The sequence below is a fragment of the Zootoca vivipara genome, chromosome 13 (genome assembly GCF_963506605.1).
Source record: "Zootoca vivipara chromosome 13, rZooViv1.1, whole genome shotgun sequence".
NCBI lineage: Eukaryota > Metazoa > Chordata > Lepidosauria > Squamata > Lacertidae > Zootoca > Zootoca vivipara.
In genome coordinates, this window is record NC_083288.1 from 29,093,861 (window position 1) to 29,112,197 (window position 18,337).

The 18,337-nt window shown below is 39.9% G+C and overlaps 3 protein-coding genes across 3 annotated transcripts; 1 reads left to right on the plus strand and 2 right to left on the minus strand.

Annotated features, from left to right (window-relative positions):
• Nucleotides 1–2,114: 2,114 nt before the first annotated feature.
• On the minus strand, nt 2,115–3,065 carry LOC118077960 (olfactory receptor 8S1-like). The gene has a single exon (XM_035101679.2). The coding sequence runs from the start codon at nt 3,063–3,065 to the stop codon at nt 2,115–2,117; it is 951 nt and encodes a 316-aa protein (XP_034957570.2).
• A 3,863-nt stretch (nt 3,066–6,928) lies between these two features.
• On the minus strand, nt 6,929–7,852 carry LOC118077962 (olfactory receptor 5A2-like). Its single transcript, XM_035101681.2, has one exon. It carries the CDS (start codon nt 7,850–7,852, stop codon nt 6,929–6,931), a length of 924 nt encoding a protein of 307 aa, XP_034957572.2.
• A 6,361-nt stretch (nt 7,853–14,213) lies between these two features.
• On the plus strand, nt 14,214–15,134 carry LOC118077961 (olfactory receptor 5V1-like). The gene has a single exon (XM_035101680.2). The coding sequence runs from the start codon at nt 14,214–14,216 to the stop codon at nt 15,132–15,134; it is 921 nt and encodes a 306-aa protein (XP_034957571.1).
• Nucleotides 15,135–18,337: the final 3,203 nt, after the last annotated feature.

Here is an 18,337-nt window from a genome sequence, read left to right on the forward strand (position 1 = left end):
AGACAGCAAAATGTCTTGGTCCAACACTGATTTCAGCTTGACAAAAGTTAAATCTCACTTTACTACTGTTTTGGTGAATAGGTACATTTATTTGTTCACTATCATATCCCACTTTCAAACAGGTTTACACGAACTTAACAAAAACACACATTATTTAAAAAGTCATTAAACAAATATTACATAAAAGGAATAGAATTATAATTTCAAAAATATAAGCAATAGTGATTTTAAATCAACAAAAACCCCGAGCATCCTGTTAATTGTAAGAGATGTGTTAAACTAAGTCCAGCAAGAATGTAAATCATTAAAATACAGCACAGCTTTTGAAAAAAACAAACAAAAAAATTGAATAGCTCCCTTAAAAGGTAACAAAGAAGACCCCATATTTAAACTCATTGCTATTACGATTCACCAATTAAGCACCAATTAAGCAAGCAAGCAAGCACATAACCAGACAGACTGATGACAGCTGGGTTACAAATATGTCATTCAGGCACAATATTGCATTTTGTTTTATAAAAATAATAATTTTAGAGGCCGATAATGCTAATACTAGAACTAGGGTTCACATTATGAATTTTAATGGCAACATACCACTAAATTGTAGTCTTCAAGCAATACATACTTAACTAGTGGAATTTCACTGCTATATGATGCGGGGATTGCTTCTCAGTTAGGTCACTTTAAATACTTGTGGAAGCTAACAACAAATATTAGCTATATTGGCTAATATTGGCTAATTGGCTAATATTAGCTATCTTCAGAGCCTATGAATATCAGTTTCTGCTGTGTACTGGGAAGGTGAGTGGGAGAGACAAGGTCGTGGTGCTTCAGATACAATGCTGTGATCAATTCAGCAATCCTGGAAGTGGGGATTTATGAATGAACACATAAGAAAGTGGCATAGATTACAATAGTCTGCCCCTTCTTAGCTTCAAATCCCACCGATCCTATCCAGGCATGCCTACCACACATTTAAAGGTGAAGGGACCCCTGACCATTAGGTCCAGTCGTGACCGACTCTGGGGTTGCGCGCTCATCTCGCATTATTGGCAGAGGGAGCCAGCGTATAGCTTCCAGGTCATGTGTCCAGCATGACTAAGCCGCTTCTGGCAAACCAGAGCAGCACATGGAAACGCCGTTTACCTTCCCGCTGTAGCGGTACCTATTTATCTACTTGCATTTTGACATGCTTTCGAACTGCTAGGTTGGCAGGAGCTGGGACCAAGCAACGGGAGCTCACCCCGTCACAGGGATTCGAACCGCCGACCTTCTGATCAGCAAGCCCTAGGCTCAGTGGTTTAACCACAGCGCCACCTGGGTCCCCCACACATTTACTCAGCAATATATGGATAAACTCTCCTTTTTCATCTAATGCACCTTCACTCCTAATAAACTCATGCACAAACTCATGCACAAACTTCTGGCCCTTCAAGAGTTGTTTACATCCCCATTCCCATGCTTATGTTCAGTGGCAGTTTAAGCATACAGCTTGAATGCTGGAGAAAAAGTTCAGGTTCCTCACCTTCTACCTGAGTTTCCAAGAGGCATTGGGCTGGATGACCATTGGCTGGATTGAGAGTGCTAGACTAGATGAAGGCAGAAGATGTCACCAGAAGAGAAGCTAAATGCAAGGCAGTGGATCCCAACCATAAACACATTTCACTCCATTTATCCTATATCAGGCATCCTCCAGATGTTTTGGCCTACAACTCCCATGAAGACCAGTGGTCAGGGATGATGGGATTTGTAGTACAAAACATCTGGAGTACTGAAGTTTGGGGATGCCTGTCCTATATAATTCATATCATTCATTTTTTCTCTCCAGATTTCCATTAAGAAGAAAAAAAGAACCCTTACATATTCCCCATTAGTTGAATGTTCCCTTGGTCTCTTTCCCCCATGAAAGCAAATTGATTCCAGTTCTGTCTTCTTCAACCTAATCTTATGCCTCAGCTTTGTTTTTGGGTCTCTTTTAGTCTAGCTCCAGCATCAAGGGAAGCATGACATTTTAAAAACAGGGAGCTGCTGTCCTCATTAGCCCATAAGATGTTTGGTGGATATATTCACATGTACACCATTTTAAACGATAGCTTGTGACACTGTGCACTTTTCTAGAGTGGATTCTCATTTTTTTGAAGAAACTTACACTTTCCAAACTTCTTCAACAGAGCATTTTTGATATCCTTGTTCTTCAAGCTGTAAATGAGAGGGTTTAACATGGGAGTTAAGATGCTATACTGCACTGACACTAATTTGTCCAGGTAGGCGAGGGATTCTGAACTTGGCTTCATGTACCGGAAAAAAGCTGCAATGTAAAACAATCCCACCACAATGAGGTGAGAGCTGCAAGTGGAGAAGGCTTTATGCCTGCTTTCTGCTGAGCGAATCTTCACGATGGTTGAAATAATGTAAACATAAGAGATGAGGGTAAGGAGAAAGGAGCCAAGACCAAACACCAACACAGTGATAAGAAGAACAATGTAATTTATGAGGGTCTGGGTACAAGCCAAGGCCAAGACTGAAGGAAGCTCACAGCTGTAATGGTCAATAATATTGTTCCCGCAAAAATGCAAATTCACCAAAGGTGGAACATTCAACACAGCATAGAAGGTACCCATAGCCCAAGAGCCACCCACTAGTTGTCTGCAGATTTCTTTTTTCATGATTGTGGAATAATGCAGTGGATCACATATAGCAATGTATCGGTCATAAGCCATTGCTGAGAGCATGAATACTTCAGCACAAGCAACCTGGAAAAAGAAGAAGATCTGTGCAATGCATCCTTCCCAGGAAATCGTTTTCTGCTTTGCTATGATATTTTCCAACATCTTGGGAACAGTGACGGATGAATAGCAGATGTCAACAAAAGCTAAATGACTAAGAAAGAAGAACATGGGGGTTTGAAGGCTACGCTCAGTTCTGATCACAAGCATGATTGCAGAATTTCCTAACAGTGTTACCAAAAAAATTATTAGGAACACCAAGAAGAGAAATACCTGTAGATGTGGATCTCTAGAGAGTCCTGAGAGTATAAACTCTGTAACTGCAGTTTGATTTTCCATCTCAATGAATTGAAAAACTTTAACATCTGTACAAATTAAAAAAAGAAATAGAATTTATTCAATTTGTAGAAAGCTCTGAAAAATGATAAATAAAAGTATAAATGTAGGGGAAGTATTTTCTGAATTTTTAACCCTACTTACCTGGGAGTAAGCTCCACTGAATTCAATATGATCTATTTCTATCTGGACATAGTTATGATTGCTTTGATGCAGCCAAGAACTAGACTGTTGATTCAAGCACTAATTGTGTAGAGATTTCGCTGTATAAAAGGAAATTGGATGCACACACTTTTGCAACCACTTCAAGATTCTTTCTTTCTTTTTTAAGGTGGAGGTCAATATGCATGTTAATGTTTAATGTTGGGGGGTGAGGTTTATTTGACCTGAATTGATGGAAAACCAACTGTATTTTACATACCTGACAGGGAAAAGGGAGACCACTGACCCAATACTGGGCAGAAGGCCATGTAATTCCAAACTCTAAATTCCAGATAGAATGTTAATTGTGGGAAGGGAGGATTTTTTAAAATGGAGAGAGGTTTTTGTGCATGAAAAGCAAGACTATAAACAGTCAAATGATTTCCTAGCACACATTTGGTGGTTGGAAAACTTTGACCTGTTGTACATCTGCTACTATAAAAAAGGAATGTGGAAACTGTACAATCTCAATTTTGAGACCCACGTTTACTTGGTAAGACCAATAGTGCCATCTCAGTTCTGCTGGCATAGATGAAAAAGATGCATTTTCAGATTTATGGATATGTTGATCATGATTTTAGGTTAGGTACTGGTCCTTTATTGGTCCATCTAGCTCAGTACTGTTTACAGTGACTTTCAATGGCTCTTCAGAATTTCTGGAAAGAATAATTCTAGCCTGACCTGGAAATACAAGGGATTAACCTGAGACTTTCTGCACGCAAAGCAGATGCTCTGTTGTTGACCTTTTAGCTCTTTAGCTAATATAAGGGACACTGGTCCTTTCTACTAGAGCAGCCTACATTTTCCATTTTTAAGGGTGAAATTTTGAGGCAAATTTGTAGAATTTTTAAACAGCTGAAACGTTTGGGAGGATTAGAAAGTACTAAAGAGTTGTCACAGGACTAGCAAATATGTTCGGCTTTTTTGTGAATCTTAGTTATTTACTGTGATTTCGTGTTTCCAAGTGGAATCTTAAGGAAAATATTCAATAATCCTGCAAATGGATAGCATGTACTTGTTACTGTCTATTTAAGAACGCCCGACACATAAAACCCACTGAATTAAACTATTCATAAATATCAGAAAGAGATTGCCACTTACCTGATAGCTAATCCAGATACGCAATAACTGCCACTGTGCCTAGGTTTGCCTGGAGCTGTATCTCAAAGAGATCTCCATCCACTTTACAATTACTTTTTAAAAAATGGTTCTTTGAAACAAATCTTGGTGAAATCCCCAAAGAAAATAAAGATCACTCATATTATCATATTGGTCATTTAGATCATGGCTGGGGAACTAGCTGCTGGTTTTCAGTTCATGACCTTTGGCCCTGTCATGGGGCTGAATGGGATCTGGAGTCCCAATAGCATCTAGCTGGTCAAAGTTTTTTTTTGTCTGTGACAGAAAGGGAAAATATTTCAAGGTCCTTGCTGTGCATACTGAAAGGGAATGACTGAAATCAATGCCAACTCTACAAATGCCTGGTTTTTTTATGTGCATTGTTCAGTGTCCATTCTGCCTATGTACTGGACAATTTTTTAAGTGAGCGAGGTGATATAGAAAGGGTGAGGATGTGATGTCATGTTCATTTTTTTCTGGAATTAATCCCATGAAATTTATCCTGCCAACTGATTTTCTCCAGGGATGCCTTTTTCATTAAATGAAACTGTATTCGTTCTTCCTTCCAAAAAACAACAACACATTTATTACAGATTTTACAAGTCAGTTGAACATTAAGGTGTAGTAGACTCCTTTAGATATAGAGGTGCCTTACAATGAGACAGACCAGGGCCACAGATTCTACTCCATATTGTCAACAACTACAACTTTCAGTCAGGAATGGGCAGAATGAATCTGCTTGGGTTTGTGTCCATTTTGGTATATGCCTACTGGCAAAGCCCATTCTGCTCCATGTCTACATTGCGGTTTTTAGGAAATAGCTATTGTGAAATCTGCATTTCTTTAACTGTTTCTTTCTCTCTTTGTGTGTGACTTTCTAAGTGGTTTGAAGGTTGTGGTTTCTCCTTCTCCCTAAATAATAATAATAATAATAATAATAATAATAATAATAATAATAATAATAATACTGTAATAATAACCCCAATTTCAAGCTGTTTGGAGCAACTGAAATGTCAAGTTCATTCAAAATGTATTTAAATCATCACACTTTATTACGAAACATACTCCCCCCCCCAATATAATTGACAGGAGGTGCCCCTTGCCGAGTCCCATAGAAAGCATTGGCACACATCCAAGAGATATGTGCACGATATAAAGTGTATTAGCAGAGTCAGCGAAAGCAAAATTGTGTAGGAATTGTGGCATCAAGTATTTTATTATTTACAGCAAAATAAACAAAAGGAACATGACATTTTGTGTGAGCTCCTTCTCACACATCCTCTCTAGCCCTTAGCTAGACTGAGAGCAAAGAGCAGAAGTTTGTCGGCTTGACTTCTGCTCACACACACAGTGGTAAGAAATGAAATCACCCGATCACATTACCCTCTGCAATAGTGGCAGTGGAAAATACAAACAATTTAGATTTAGAGGGGCTTCCTTAGTGGGCACAAAGAAGGGATTACCCACCATAATGTACAGTGGTACCTCTGGTTAAGAACTTAATTCATTCCGGAGGTCAGTTCTTAACCTGAAACTATTCTTAACCTGAAGCACCACTTTAGCTAATGGGGCCTCCTGCTGCCACCACACCGCCAGAGCACAATTTCTGTTCTCATCCTGAAGCAAAGTTCTTAACCTAAGGTACTATTTCTGGGTTAGTGGAGTTTGTAACCTGAAGCGTTTGTAACCCGAGGTACCACTGTACAACCAGTTCCAGGTCAGTTTTAGATGCCATTTCAATGAGTGTTGTAAACACTGTGCTTTCTAGCTGCTGCAAGCAGTGAGAAAATGTTCTTAGAAAAAAATTAAAATAAAAGTAGCTCTTGTGTGTATTTTGAGAAACTACTGCTGACTAAACCATGCCAAAAGGGCATATGTTGATGACCAGCCATGCAGTAGAAGGAGGACACTAGGGAATGAAGTTGCATAACTATTTTTCAGAGCAGGAGCAATGATGTTACTGCTGGAGTGCCAAAGATAGGCTCTTCTGACTTTGGCAAGTGAATGAGTTGGCAGACATGCTTACAGATTATTATGCCTATGACATAATAAAACCCTCTCTCGGAAACCAATTCAAATAAGAAATTCTATAAAATATAGTTCATATTAAAAATCAGCAGTCATAGATCTCCACAGCTGAGAAAAGCTGAACATAACCCATCAATCATGTAGTGTGGATTGACATGTACTGGGTGATGCGTAATTACCATTGACATATTTGCAATCCCAATCAGCCAGACCAATGAGGAGACCCTACTAAACTGAATCTGGTTGAGGGGCTTCACTTTACCTGGTGGAATACAAACCTTGTGGACCTTTTCCATGAGATTGCTTATTTGCTTTACAGATGCATTGAGAAAAGCTAGAGAGAACTGGGCATGTGTGTGTCTAAAATTTGCAATGTTTGTGGAGTGTAATGGAAGGGGAAATGACTGACAACCAGGTGAATCAACTGGTTTATGAGATAAAAGATTGGGGTCATACAACCCATGGGACACTATCTTCTCATTACACACCATTCTGTTGTTTTGAATCAGGAATGAATATCAAGATTTCAGTCTCAATATCCTCCTAAGCGCCACTTTCACCTCCTTGTTCTGCAAGCTGTAGATGATGGGATTTAATAAAGGGGTAAGGATGCTGTATTCTATGGACAATATTACATCCAAAAGTACTGACGAAGCTGAGCTTGGCCTCAGATATCGGAAGTAACCTGTTCCATAGAAGAGACTGACTACAGTGAGGTGGGAGCTGCAGGTAGAGAAAGCTTTACGTCTCCCTTCAGATGAATTTATCCTCAATATGGTGGAGATGATATGAATGTAAGACAGCACAGTGAGGAACAGGGATACAAGCCCAACTATGCTCCCAGAAATAAAGAACAGAGTTTTATTCAAGAAGGTTTCATTGCAGGAGAGAGAAAGGATGGAAGGGAGCTCACAACTGAAATGATTTATGATATTTGAGCCACAGAAATGTAGCCTTAACAGTGGCAATGTGTTTGCAAGTGCGTAAACAAAACCAATAATCCATGCACTGGTCACTAGCTTTCGGCAGAATGCCACATTCATGATTTCCACATAATGCAGTGGTTTACATATAGCACAGTATCTGTCATAAGCCATTGATGAGAGGATAAAGACTTCAGCGGTAGCCGAAAACAAAATAAAGAATGCCTGAGTGAAGCATCCACCAACAGAGATGGTCTTCTGCTTGGCAATGATGATCTCCAACATCTTTGGAACAGTGACAGTTGAATAGCACACATCAAGGAAAGAGAGGTAACTCAAGAAGAAGTACATAGGACTCTGAAGATGTGGACTGGTCTTTACAAGCAGCATGATTATTACGTTCCCCAACAGAGTTAGCAGATAAATCAACAAGAAAAGGAAAAATAAGAAAATCTGGAGCTGCCGGTTGTTGGAGAGGCCAAGAAGAGAAAAATAGTATTCAGTGGTTTGGTTTCCCATTGACAGTTATCTGAAAGATGCACATCTAAAAAAATGACCAAAGGTTTTTTTTTTTATAAAGAAACAAAAATCAACACCTCAAGAGAAAAATAATTATGATTTATCTGGACTGGGGTTATGCTTGAATGTAATCTTGCAACTGATGTCTAAAGTAACAAGACTATAAGGTTTTCTGTATAAAAAATAATAGTAATATATTTGCTACAAAGCTTAACTTCAGCGACTGTTGTAGAGTGATTATGGAAGTTTCTGAAAACGCAAAATACTGAAGGTATTCAATTATCTATTATGAAGCAGCCTAGAAAGCTAATTCAACTTTTCAGTTAGCTAAACCTCCATTATGTGGTTTGTCATATCAGGTGGTAAATGCTTAGGGACTCTCTCCTGCCACCCTGTACCATTTTTACCCCATGAATGAGTTGCCCTCCACACTGAGACTAACAATTCTAACTGGGGTAAAAATGGTGTGGAGAGATCAGCATATTTATTCACACTCTCTATGGGTGCCATATGCCACTTAAAATCTATGTTTTGAGGAGACCATATCTGCTGAAGACACTCCATACATTGAGAAAATTTAATGAGTAATGGGATGCAAACTGACAAGATCTCATCCAAGGCAGAACTTCAGAGGAAAAATTAGAGCTACTGTATCTACTTGGGCAAGATATCTGAGGAAAACAAAGGAAAGAAAAAAAGGTTTTGATAATAACTAATAACTACTTTTTTGAGATCTCAGCTCAAACTGCACCCTATTTTTTATTGTTTTCAGTTATCTATTATGAAGCAGCTTAGAAAGCTAATTCAACTTTTCAATTAGCTAAAGTTGCTAAACCTCCATTATGTGGTTAGCTAGTCATATCAGGTAGTAAATGCTTAGGGACCCTCTCCTGCCACCCTGTACCAATGATACAACAGGTTATAATTCTTTCACTAGCATTGTACATCCCTACCACTAAAGCCATCTGAAAAGACCAGAAATGAATTGTCACTTACCTAGAATTTAATCCAGAAGTGCATCCACTATCACTATACCTAAAAGATCACAGCTCAAGTTGAAATAAACTTTCGCCCACTCAGAATGTTCACCATAAAATAATAATAGGAGGTGAAGTGTATGTGGGGAAAACTCATCTATATTTATCTTCTTCATTTAAATGGACCTGTTGGGGGAAATTATTACCTTGCATCTCCCCTGGCTATGATCTATTATTTGGTTCAGAAGAACCTTATATAGGTCTTGGTGTGATATATTGGAAGGAAGGTGTAGAAACTGGATGATGTCATACCCTGCCATATACTCTGCTGAAAGTCATCAAACAACGTTTCTCCTGATACTCTAAAATCCTATTGTGGCTCAATTTGAAGGCAGAGCCATGAGGTTTGTGAATTCTCTCCCCCCTCCCCCTGCCCTCATGCCGCCCGCCAAAGGAAGATGAAGTACAGAGATCAGGAATGTGCCCTCAGCTCCCATGGTCCCTTTGGAGAGCAACTTTGCTTAGAGCTGAATAGTTTATTTAAGGAAGGCAGGAAAATGGCTGAAGCAGATTTGCGCAGCCACTTCTCACATGCTAAATGCTAAATAACAGAGAACAAGGGGATTGCCGATCATTGAATTCTGATTAATCTGCTCCACCGCACGGTGGGGAGGAGTTGTGGTGGATCGTGTGACTGCCCCCTCCCCTCCGGGGGGCGGGGACTTGTTCCACACCACCCAGGGGGATCCCGGCCACGTCATCCGTCAGCCAGCCAATCCGTTGGCTGGGGGGCATGGCCGGGCCCCGTTTAAACAGCCACGCGAGCTGAGAGGCTCCCTCTTGGTTCGGGGCTAGGGTCATGCCACAACCCTTCCGGGAACCCTGGGGTGAGCTCGAGTTGGTTTGCCCTACCAGACTACCTGCACAACAGGCAGGAGTCAGAGTTAGCCTGGTCTACTCAATGCCTAAGCCAATACCGCTCACATTCTGTAATCAATAAAGTTGTGGCCTAAATTTGCCCAATAACATTAACCTTATTTCCTGTGTCCTAGTGTTTTATTCCTCCTTGAGGGGGTGGTTGTGGGATCTTGACACGCAATATCTTTTGCTTGCCTCGATGGAAGTGGGAGAGATGTTTGTGAGTTTATATAGAGAGCTCAGACTTCTACATAGTGTGAATATATGCTACTGTGCAAAGATAAGAGTTGTGCTGGTAATTCCATCTGCCTTTGTTCCTGGCCCTTGCCATCAGTGTTATAATAGCCCTGGAAGGCTGCCCATGAGAGAATGTAGCCTTCAAGGTGAAAAAATATATATGTCCCCATCCCTGTTGTAAGCCATCAAGCTGAAAATAGTCCCCCATATATATATATACAGTGGTTCAACAGCCTATTGCTTTCCCTGCTTTCCCAGGACTTGCAGACATTGTGTAGCACTGCTAACAGCCATGTCCATGAGTGATGTCAACCACTTGCCAGGAAAGGCAAATGAACTGCACTCACAAATTATGCCTGGCCAGCCTAGAAGAAAGCTAAAACTATTCCATGTTAGTAAACTTGCACAAACTTTCAACAGACTAAAAGTAAATGGACTTAATTACATCTATTGAACAGTCTCTGTATTCCAGGGAGGCTTAAGTGCATTCATAACATGCAAAAGCTCATAAGGGCAGAATTCCCTAGAGCTCCAACATGAACCAATATTAACAGGCCTGGGACATTTTTACTTTACAGTTGCAAAGATGCATAGCCAGCACATTATGCGCCACTGTCTTTTTAAGTAAGATGGGTTACATGCAATTGTTACAACAAATCACCATTTCAGTAATACTGAATATGGGCTAGACTGGACTGAGAGCTATAGGGATTATTTCTTCTTCATCATCTTCATCTTTTATACCATTTAAGATGCATTTCTTCCAATAAAGACCACGGTGTCCCTCAGTGTAGCAAGTGCTCCTTCAGGAAACTTACCTGGTGAGTTTCTTTATACAAACACTTATTACAATAAATGTGTTTATATTCTTACAGGAAATAGGTTCTATCAATGGCTTCATAGCCACGATAGCTAAATGGAATACTCATGTGCAGAGGCACTTTGTCTCTGGCTACCAGATTTCAGGGAGAAACATCAGGGGAGGGATATTTCTTTAATGCCCAGCTTTCATGTTCCTGGACACATTGGTTGGCTGCAATTGAAAATTGAATTTTCAGGATCTTCGGGATCAGATAAGCTGATAAGTCTGCTGCAAGAGGACTATTCCAAAGGTTGTTGTTGCTGTTGTTACTACTACTAGTAGGAAAATCCTAAATATAATGTTCACCATCCCTGACTACAGTATTAGCCATGGTTACTGTGGTTGATGGGAATGGGAGAAGAATGACACCTGGGGTGTCACAGCTTCCCATCCCTGAGACTTAGCAGCTTGCACATCTGTGCAGTAACTGTATTTTGCTCAGACATAATAATCATCAGCATCCACAGTAATGGGTGGGTGGGGGTCAGACTAGCCCACCACATGTGTACAGAACTTGTTCAAGTTTTGTTACTCAGCCAGATGAGAGATTAGGGCACCACCAAAAAATGTTTGAAGCAAGGAATAGAGAACTGGCCCTCTTGAATTAGGTAGATTATATATTATACACAATAGTTGTAGAACTATGTGATGGGTGTAGAATATAGTATGAACTTTGTGCATAACCTGGAAGAAACCTTGTGACACCCTGTTTATCTGTAATGACACAAGTTAAGTTCACTAACAAACTTAGCTACATGTTCATTTTGAGACAGCCAATCCCTATTGCAGCCAGTGTCTTTTGTTTTTATGAATAGTGGCATCATTATACAGTTTAGCCACTGTATCAGCATGGGACATAGTAGAATCAAGTATCTCCTGTTGCTGTTGTGTTCTGGTTGGGAAGATGCAATCAAATTCTTACCTCACTTCTAGAATGTATCCTTCAAATTTTGAGCAGCAGCCTATACACTAATCATTCAAAAAACAAGAAAATTATGGATTAGAAAATACAAGCTAAAAAACATGCGAAACAAAAAGTAGTTCTTATAGTGGTATTTATTTGCAATGAGCTCCAAGGTGGGAATAGTCGTCTCACCAGAATAAATATTTGTTTGGTTTGGGAATTAATGTATCCTTCATATAAAATGGATAATTATATGCTTACAGATTTAGCCAACAGATTTGTGCTTGAAAGAATTGAGAATCTGTTTTATTTTACCAAAAGGGCACATGAGTGGAGGACTTCTGTTCTCTGCTCACTCTGCTTTACATTCCTTCCAGGACAAATCTTATTTTGCTCTGTTTCTTGTGACATATCTGGTGAGTTCATCTGCCTTTCAGAAATGCTCATATTTATGCACACCATCTGATCACATGGGGCCGTTTTTGAACTGCTTTAGTTTTCATTTACAGGAAGCATTGAATCTAATAGATAATATCTAATTGTTTCCATATCGATTGTAATGCTGCAGAATGTGACTGCATTTGCCTTGAACATTGCAGACGATTTTGGAGGTATTTCAGGGCACACACTTTATTCATATAGGGTACTGGGTAAGGATGTTAATGGTGAAAGTCACTGTGCTGGCCAACCAATCTTTCAGAAACTTGATTATATTAACCTTTTCGTTTAGGGACCACAACAGGCTTTCAAGGAACTCCACATTTTCCCAGAAAACAGTTTGAAAGCCCTTGCAATAGTATAATATAACTCATACTCCTCATAAACATCTTATTTTTAAAACATAGTTTAATTTTATCTCTTTTGTAGGGCAGCTCAGCTTTTATGTAGCATTTAAGACCAATGTTTGCCTTTTTATTTGTTTGTTTTGAATATTTATACTGGAGAAAGAGATTAGTAAGCCAATAAGGCTACAATACCTTGTGTTTCCAACAAATTAGTTCAAAGGAAGCTTACAAGCAACAAGTAAAGATACAAAAATGAATATAAAACTAAACAGCAAAGTACATACAAAGGAACACAAAAAGCTGCCTTATACTGAGTCAAACAGGTGTTCCATCTGTTTTGGTATTTCTATACTGACTGTCAATAGCTCTCCATAATTTTTGGCAGGGGTCTATACCAGTTGTGGGACCCAGGTGGCGCTGTGGTTAAACCACTGAGCCTAGGGCTTGCTGATCAGAAGGTCGGCGGTTCGAATCCCTGTGACGGGGTGAGCTCCCGTTGCTCAGTCCCAGCTCCTGCCAACCTAGCAGTTTGAAAGCACATCAAAGTGCCAGTAGATAAATAGGAACCGCTACAGCGGGAAGGTAAATGGCGTTTCCGTGCGCTGCTCTGGTTTGCCAGAAGCGGACCTGGAAGCTATACGCCGGCTCCCTCGGCCAATAATGCGAGATGAGCGCGCAACCCCAGAGTCGGTCATGACTGGACCTAATGGTCAGGGGTCCCTTTACCTTTACCTATACCAGTCGTATCTTGAAAACCCAGGGGGTGAGTTTGGGACCTTCTGCTTGCAAAGCAAAAGATCTACCATTGAACTACACATGCACTCCGCCCCCTGCCCCCCCGCAATAGCATTCTGCCAGGTGACAGAGACCATTATGTGCTTTGTTTTCCATTCCTTGATGTCCATCTTGGAAGAGAGGAATACTAATGGTCCGCACTCATCTGACTACTGGCAGAGGCAGGAGTGTGTTCCCCCTCCATGACCCAAAAGTATGTGTGAAAGAACTTTGTGCACATCCCTTTCTTTTCTCTGGGTCATGGAACAGCATGCAGAAATGTTCCTGAAGCTTGTAATGGGGACAGAGCTTTTGGAGGACACAGAACTCTGTGTGTGCATCAAACCCTTTCTGTGTGCTCTGCACTTGAACTGCAGGATTACACTGAAATGCTTCAAATCCCAACATAGTCACAATCGAGTTAGATATAGATGATATAGATATAGATTTGTTTCAAATTTAAGTAAATGTTTTATTAAAAAAAGAATAACTAAACTTTTGATCATGTTTCAAAAGAAATAGTGCAAAAGGTGTGAGTATGTGTTCTAAAAGATATACTGATATATTTCATCAGTTTGTATTTTATATTATTAAGTCACATTGACCCTTTAATTTACACATGAATTCAATGTTTCATCATGCTTTCGGTCCATGCTTATATTGATCCTCGCATCAATATATCTCAGGATGAAATAGCTAAAGTTTGTTTACTGAACATCAGATACAATGAGAGAATTTAAATATTAAGATTGCAACTTCATACCCACTTACCAACCACAGTGAACTGAACTGAAATTAATTTTGAATAGACTTTTACAGAGTTGCATGATCAAGGAGGCTAACAATGGGCTGAATTGTTCCCTGACGATTTTTGTTTGCTTGTTTTATAGGTGCCTAAACAAAAATGGAAAACCAAACTGAAAGATCAGAGTTTATTTTCTTGGGACTTTCCAGTGATCCCCAACTGAATATCTTCTTCTTCTTGGTGTTTTCAACCATTTACCTAATAACACTGTCAGGAAATGTCACAATCATTCTGGTGATAAGGAAGGAACCTTCCCTTTACACACCTATGTATTATTTTCTGTCTCACTTGTCCTTCGTTGATATCTGTTATTCAACTGACATTGTCCCTAAGATGTTAATGAACTTGCTAATGAAGCAAAAGACAATTTCCTTCACTGGTTGTCTTACACAAATGTTTTTCAGTCTCCTGTTGAGTGTTACAGAGGTTTTTATTCTTTCGGCAATGGCTTATGATAGATACACTGCTGTGTGTCACCCACTTCACTATATAGCGATCATGAACAAAACATTATGTGCTTACCTGGTGATGGGGGCCTGGATAATGGGCTTCCTTTTTGCAGTAATAAACACAGTGCCTACATTAAGTTTGCAGTTCTGTGGCCTTCACAAAATCAGCCACTTCAGCTGTGAGCTGCCACCTCTTTTGAAAATCTCCTGTTCTGACACCTTCCTCAATAATATGATTCTTCTATCTTCTGTTGTGATTTTTGGACTTGGTTCCTTCCTGCCAACCTTTGTCTCCTATTTCCACATCATCTCCACCATCCTGAATATCCACTCCCCGGAGGGAAGGAGCAAAGCCTTCTCTACCTGCAGTTCCCACTTCATTGTGGTTGGCTTATTGTATATGACAGGAATGTCCCAGTACATGAAACCCAGCAGCGTGTCTTCCATGACAATTGATGAACTGTTCTCTATTCAGTATAGCATTTTGACCCCCATGTTGAACCCAATTATCTATAGCTTGAAAAATAAGGAAGTGAAGAGAGCTCTTGGAAGAATATTTGGGAAAAAGTAAATGTTTTAACACTACAATCCTATTCAGTTCAATTCAGAAGTAAGTCCCATTAGTTAAATGGGGGCTTACCCTCAGACAAGAGGGTATAGGACTGCAGCTGTAGCTTATTAGTATGAACATGACACTAGCTTGATATATTTCATTGTATTTGGGTACCATAATTAAACGTTACAGTGAAATGATGTTTTATGTCATTACAGTTGTAAACTGCAACCACAAAATTCAGAGCTTAGTTCAATATTCATCAATATGTCATATTCAGATTTACTCTCAACCTCATTCCCATGTCAGCTCTTCTAATAGGCTCTCTGACTCACCCTGATGCAAAAATGACTTCCCACCAAGATCACATAATCACTGCATTTTCTATGTCCTGAAGAGAGTTGATCCACTATCACCAGCCATTGTTCTTTATTTTGTATGTCAACATGGTGGCCTGCAGATTTTCTTGAACTCCTATGCCTATAACCCCTAGACAACATGGTCTGGGCTGATGAGCGTTGCAATTCAACAACATACCAAAGTCCACAACTTGGCTATCTTCATTCTATGCCTTTCCTCAACACAGACTCGTCAATGCCTGTTTCTCTGTCTCTTTTCTCTGACATTGTTGCTTCCATCAATTGACTCTTCAGCAACACATCCTCTTCAGTCTGTTTTCTACTCAGTTTGCCAATCCTCCACCATGGTATCTTCCATCCAATTTCATGATGCTTCTTCTCTGACACTGTGTATTGTTACGAGTTTATGGGTGCAAGACCAATGTAATCTCTGGATCAAGCTAGTGCTAGAATTTAATTAAGGCTTGATGCCAGATACATGTGTATTAAGCTCTGTACTAGATACTTCTGTCCTCTGGAATCAGCATGTGTTAAAAGCTAATTAAATTTCCCATGAGGTGATAGCCTGGGCTAATAGGCCATTAAGACAATAAAGGATCAAAGGAACATGGTGTGGAAAGAAATATGTTGAAGAAACATTTCAGGGAGTCACATTTCCCAAGGGGAATAAAGAGATGAGTTCAGCCAGTTGTGTATTTTCCAGTTATAAATCTAGAGCTTCAAATCAAGCCAAGTAAATCAATCACAAAATACTGAGCAGTAGGATCTATGTTAGGTTCTTTCACTCCCAGTGATGTCTGCTAAGGAATTAGGAGGGCCGCATCACTGTCTTAAGAGTCCTTCATTGATTTCACAAATAAAACCATTTAGTTTACTTGAATGGGTTTTTAGAATGTCACAGCCAAAGATTAGTGTTTTTTACAGACTGCAAGTAATATGTCTGCCTATCAGGTGAGGATTTAGACATTGAACAAAATTGATGTTTTTCTCTTTGATAAATGCTAAAGTGCTACCGTGTTTTTCGCTCCATAAGACACACTTTTTCCCTCCTAAAAAGTAAGAGGAAATGTCTGTGCGTCTTATGGGGTGAATACATGGTCCTTGGAGCCGAATTGCCCAGGGGCAAAAATCAGATCATGCTTTTTTAAAAAGAAGAAGAAAGAAACAGCTGAAGGCTAACAAGAGGGAAAGAGAACCCGCTCAGTAGCTGATTGCAAGAGATCGGGAGGGAGATAAGAGAAGCTAGCTCCCTTCCCGGCCCCATCCCCTTGCCCAGGCCTCCACTGTTGTGTTTTCCCAGCGACATGTGACAGGCTAATTAGATTATCTGTCTGGAAACTGTAGAAATGGCTCCATTTCCTTTCCTTTCCTAAAGAAGCTGCAGAAATGTGAGTTGAACTCCAAAAAAACAGGATTTCCCCCCCTTTGCAAGGTAAGCTGCACAACTTTGAGCTGATGCTAAAAAAAAATATGCAGCTTTCCCCCTTTGCAAAAAAAGCTGCACAACTGTGAGCTGACCCCCCCCCCCCAAAAAAAACAGGGCTTTCCCCCTTTCCTCCTCTAAAAATTAGGTGTGTCTTTTGGTCATATTGCTTGACCACAGAAAGTCTTGTGAGAAAACTACTGCAGCATATAAATGTAGGACCAAATTGGGTTTAATGGTCTTTAGTTTTTAGTCCATACAAACTGGTTGTATCTAAATATATGCATTTCCAGTGCTTGCTTCAGAAAAAACAGATTTTAAAAAAACATAAATAATAATTAAATGATAACTTGGAAAGCAAGCTGCGCGAGCCCTGGAGGCCCCCTGTGTGCCTTGCCCAAGCCTCCCTCCCAACGGCACCAGGCCGTTCTCTTCCTCCGGTGAGACAGGCAGATGGTGGAATATTTTCCACCACTTTCATCAGCAAAGTTTGCAGAGTCTCACTGTTAAGGCTGACTAACTTTAAGCTCTAGGGTTTGATCCCTTGGAGATCAGATCCCCATGAGTTTGAATACAGGTATGCCCTGAGCCCGGTTTTGACTGGGGAGGGTGGGGTATGAATAAATTATTATTATTATTATTATTATTATTATTATTATTATTATTGCCAAGCATTCATAGTGTAACAGCATTAGGCAGCAATTGTGTGCAATTAACAAGTTCCACTGAAATCAATGGAAGCGGAACAGTGATAGCATGAGTAGAGTAGTACTCTACATGAGTAGAGTAATGCAACTGTAAGTTTAGTGGCATTTCCAAGTCCCCAAGTCAATTTTCCAAATAATTTGCATTCCACAGAGGCTCTACTCTGGAATTAGTTCATTAGTAGGCTAAACTCTGGGGAAGAAAGAAATATTCTGAACTTTGTCCACCTTTGATGTACATGCACATTATTTGCATAACCTTTCCCACAACGTCTAGAAAGGGGGGGTGGAGAGAAAATGAGTGTATATGCATACAAATGAGTTTCACTTTTCTTGTATTTTATATCACACACGTGATTGTGGCAGTTCATGATGTTCTGCAGTGCATCGTTAATGGGTTATAGCACTTCCTAACATTAAGGAACACATCCTAACACGTAGCTTGAATCAACTGCTATTAAATAGTGGTCTGTCCTCTGCTCATTAATCATACTCCAACATTCTCATTTAGCTGCTGGGGGATTTATCAGCTCAATTAAAGATGGTGGGATATTTTCCACCACTTTCATCAGCAAAGTTTGCAGAGTCTCACTGTTAAGGCTGACTAACTTTAAGCTCTAGGGTTTGAGCCCTTGGAGATCAGATCCCCATGAGTCTGAATACAGGTATGCTGATGGAATAGGTTCAATGTATAAAGTACACATGCACATCTTTCCATGAAAAGATAATATACTT